Source organism: Silene latifolia, chromosome 2 (genome assembly GCF_048544455.1).
Source record: "Silene latifolia isolate original U9 population chromosome 2, ASM4854445v1, whole genome shotgun sequence".
NCBI classification, from domain to species: Eukaryota; Viridiplantae; Streptophyta; class Magnoliopsida; order Caryophyllales; family Caryophyllaceae; genus Silene; species Silene latifolia.
Genome location: NC_133527.1, coordinates 30,393,807 through 30,398,191, shown reverse-complemented (window position 1 = coordinate 30,398,191; position 4,385 = coordinate 30,393,807). Strand labels below are relative to the sequence as shown.

The 4,385-nt window shown below is 34.6% G+C and overlaps 1 protein-coding gene across 1 annotated transcript; it reads left to right on the top strand.

Moving 5' to 3' along the window:
• Positions 1 to 1,224: 1,224 nt before the first annotated feature.
• LOC141642568 (uncharacterized) lies at positions 1,225 to 4,014 on the top strand. Its single transcript, XM_074451407.1, has 4 exons — positions 1,225 to 1,357; positions 1,533 to 2,273; positions 2,354 to 2,439; positions 3,698 to 4,014. The coding sequence occupies exons 2-3, from the start codon at positions 1,535 to 1,537 to the stop codon at positions 2,413 to 2,415; spliced, it is 801 nt and encodes a 266-aa protein (XP_074307508.1). The 5' UTR covers positions 1,225 to 1,357; positions 1,533 to 1,534; the 3' UTR covers positions 2,416 to 2,439; positions 3,698 to 4,014.
• Positions 4,015 to 4,385: the final 371 nt, after the last annotated feature.

Here is a 4,385-nt window from a genome sequence, read left to right as displayed (position 1 = left end):
TTGTGTTGAGCATACAACAAACATAATGATTAAAAGCATGCATAAAAAAATTGAACACTCAACTTCCACTACCTACCCAAAAACCGGTTTCCCCTTGGTGAAATAAGAGAGTTGTCTTTCTTATTTTTCACTCACTTGTTCACTGAGATAAAAAAAAAGTGGTTATCTCTCTAAAATCACTAAAAATATTAGAAATATATACTAATAGTTAGTAAACATAAAATCTAATATTCTTATATGAGTACTAATAGTTAGTAATAATATTTATCATATGATAAGAGAGTTTTCTAGTAGTATTTTCTAGCTAAAAATGTACTAGAGATTTGGGTAAGTTCTTGGATGCAACTAAGAGGAGGTATTCTACATTGAATACTTGAAAATTTTGGGGATCATATCCTAATATGTTTAAGCTCAAGATCTAGGTTAGGAAGGTGTTCTAACCTAGTGCTCATATTTCGTCCGTTATCAATGTAAAAAAAATGTTTTCTCTCCTTATTTCATATTGTTTATATCATGCATGCAACTAGATCCATATGAGTATAAATTATAAGTAATTTATAAAATGTATTAAATAAGTTTAATAGGAGTTTATGAAACTTATAGGTCGACTAGTGTTATGTTGAACTTTTGAGGACAAAGTTTCTTTTAAGAAGGATGGACTGTAACACTACTTTTATTCGATAAATGGTTCTTTAGTTAATACTTCCTTCATTCAACTCCACTCTACCACTTTGCCTTTTCATGTTCGTCAACGCGTGTTTTACGTGGTAAATATCGTTAGCTACGTATTTGCAAAAATTATAAAAGTTTCTATTTAATGTACTCGTAAACACGAATCAAACAAGATCCTACATGAATATATTTTCACTTATGAATTAAGAGAAAATCGAGATTGAATGTGCATTTGTGAATAGGGTAGAAAATGGAAATAAGTAGAGTGAAGTTGAATGGAGAAAGTATGTTAAAAGCAGACGAGCGTTGTATTGTGTTGAGTGGTTTTAAGTGTGAGCGAAGTTCATTTTAGGGAAGACTGCAATACAAGTAATATTATAAGGTTTAATTAGCATTTTATATTTTATTATGAGTCGGGATTAATAAGTGTGACGGTTAAGAAAAAAAAATAAGCCTTGTAATCTCGGTTGGGCCGAGCTAATTGAGAGCCCAATATACCCAACAGGCCAACATATAATACTCTTATAATGAACTCATACCGTATTTCACACGTTAAAAAAAAAAAAAGAAAAAAAAACTAAAACTGAGAAGAAGGATAGGGAGCAACGACGACGAGAACACGGGAAGGAAAGAGGCGTGCTATTTGGGTGTGATACGATCTTTAGCTTGTTTTCATCTTTGATTCGTAAGTAAACTCTAATCTTTAATTAATTAGTTAGCTTAATCTAGTTATATCTTGAATTGATTATGGTAACCCTAAATTTTGTAATTGGGGATTTTGTACTGATTGGAGGTAAAGGAGTTGACGAATTTGTAAGTAAACTCTTTACTTATATGATTTAATTTCATGTGTTTGGCAGCCATGGATCTTGATACATTTGAAATTACGGTTGGATTAATACCTCCTTCTAATCGAAAGACAATCGACTTGCTCCAAGATCCTGATGATCCGCTCAAAAATTCTCAATATGTTAGACATTCGGTTTTTCTGCTTTGTCTGTTTATTAGAGATAAATCTACTCATAATGGGGAGCGTGTAGTCGGAGGTAAACGAGTTATTGCACAGGGAGTTATAAAATCACATGAAAATCTTGTGCTTATAACCTTTAATAATGGCAACACTTGGACACAAGTTATACTCGCCCTGCACGATCTTTATGTGTACGCGGTCTTTTGCAACGGCCGTTGGCTTTATTCCATGAATAATTTGTATACTGTTGAAGGCGGAACTGAGGCTTTATTTGGTGAAAGTTATGGTGAACAGGCTAAGTATGTGGTTGGAGTTGAGGAGCTACAAAAAATCGTAACAAATTTGTTCTTTGGTGATTCTAGGCACTGGCCTTCTGCATACTACGGTATGGCAACTGGTATATCGGAATGTGTTCGTTTTGATGTTGTTTTGTGGTGCTTCTTACTTACTGACACAAGCATTAAATTGAGTGAGAAATATCAACTATTAATTAGAAATTGGTCAACTGTATCCAAGTTGTGGAAGTTATGGTGTAGATATGGGATTTGGAATCCAGAGGAACACCAGGTTTCACTTAGGGTGTTTGCAGATGCATTTAGGTGTCTCAGCATTGTGTTGGACGTGGATATAGGTTTGTTTTCCATTTGTTTTTTTAGTTTGTATCCGATGCAATGCACTGTAACTAAAAATTTGTTTCTTTCCTTCTTGTAGCTGAGAGTATTGGCAAGTTATCTGGGATTGGGATTGTTGCTGTGGACGCGGATGTTTTGTAGATCTATAATACACAATGAGAATCGGTATAGTTCTAATGCTTATTTTGACCTGATCTTGCTTTTCGTCTATGTTTGAAGGTAGATTTATTTGCTTTAGTTGCTATTGTTAATCTCGTATGTTAATGTCATTGATACAATCTGCAATCTATTGCACCAATTTAGTTTTAAGCAGCAATGCGGATCCCTTTCAGAAATGTTTGTTCTACAATCTCTAGTCTTGAATACCTTTGTTGTTGTTTTTGTATCATTTGCTAGAATGATCAAGTTAGTGCTATACTACAGTCGCATTGTATTTATAATCAGTTTTAAGTCTAGTTAGCTTGTGATCTTTGCGTGATACGAGTCTTTTCGGCATAGCAATATGCTAAATGTTGCTGCTGTGAATAAGCTGGTGTCGTACTATATTTCCTGAAAACGGGGGCTAAATGGAACTTGTTTTATGTGCCCTTTAATGAATGATATTCGTAGGATTGTCCAATTACTCCAACATCACTACCATCTAGCCATTTTCTATAACCAGAGTTATTTCTCATAAGTATACAGTTTTCAAGTAACGTTGTACTGTTTTATGTTGCTTCCATTCTTAACTTATGGGTTGTGCTTGTGTCTGAGCTGACCCCTTAAGAATGAGTATCGAATCTGCGCCTTACCAATTGAAGACTTCTCCTTGAAGACCAATTAGCCGAAAGTGGAGGATCAAGTCCTTGTGTAAGTTAGTCTTACTTGACTGACACTTAGATATGTACCCTACGGCCTACTCATAGATAGATATGTACCCATGTGAAATACCATACAGAGTCGTTATAAATTATAACAGAATGCTAGCTATGTGAACAAGGATAGTATGAGAATGGCTCTCTTTGCGTTTCTTTGCTTGTGCATTTATATGCGGGTAATGCTGGTTTGTTGCTGCAAGTCACAATCCAGCATATTAAACCTTTTTGCTCTGTTTTGGCCAATTTGTCCTGTGTTTGCCTGTCTTGTTTCCTCTGTTGGTGGTATGTACAGAAAGACCAAGCTTTCCTCATTTGTGATAGATTTTTGCTGTTTTGTTCCTCCTGCATTCATAAATCTATAATCAGGATTTTTTTTTGTTTCGAAGGACTACTCATTCTTCATTTGTTTTAACAGTAATACGCTGGCTGATGAATGTCAAGTAACCAGAGATTCATTGCCATAAGATTTTTCTTCAGTATAGGATTGTTTTTTATTTTTATTTATTTTTAGTTTGTATCCGATGCAATGCACTATAACTAAAAATTTGTTTCTTTCCTTCTTGTAGCTGGGACTATTAGAACCTTAACTTGGGAAGGCATTGCTGCTGTGGACGCGGATGTTTGGTAGATTTATAATACACAATGAGAATCAGTATATAGTTCTAATGCTTATTTTGAGTCTGATCTTGCTTTTCGTCTATGTTTGAAGTTAGATTTATTTGCTTTAGTTGCTATGTTAATCTCGTATGCTAACGTAATTGATACAATTTGCAATCTATTGCACCAATTTAGTTTAAGCAGCAAAGCGGATCTCTTTCAGAAATTATAACAGAATGCTAGCTATGTGAACAAGGATAGTATGGGAATGGCTCTCTTTGCGTTTCTTTGCTTGTGCATTTATATGCTTGTGATGCTGGTTTGTTGCTGCAAGTCACAATCCAGCATATTAACCTTTTTGCTCTGTTTTGGCCAATTTGTCTTGTGTTTGCCTGTCTTGTTTCCTCTGTTGGTGGTATGTACAGAAAGACCAAGCTTTCCTCATTTTGGATCGATTTTTGCTGTTTTGTTCCTCCTGCATTCATAAATCTATAATCAGGATTTTTTTTTTGATGGACTACTCATTTGTTCTTCATTTGTCAAGTAACCAGAGATTCATTGGCATAAGATTTATCAATGGTTGAAAATTTTCCTTTTGTCAAGTTTCCTGTGGTTTTCCAGCCTTTCAGTTTAAATTTTAAGTTACCCATCATGCAT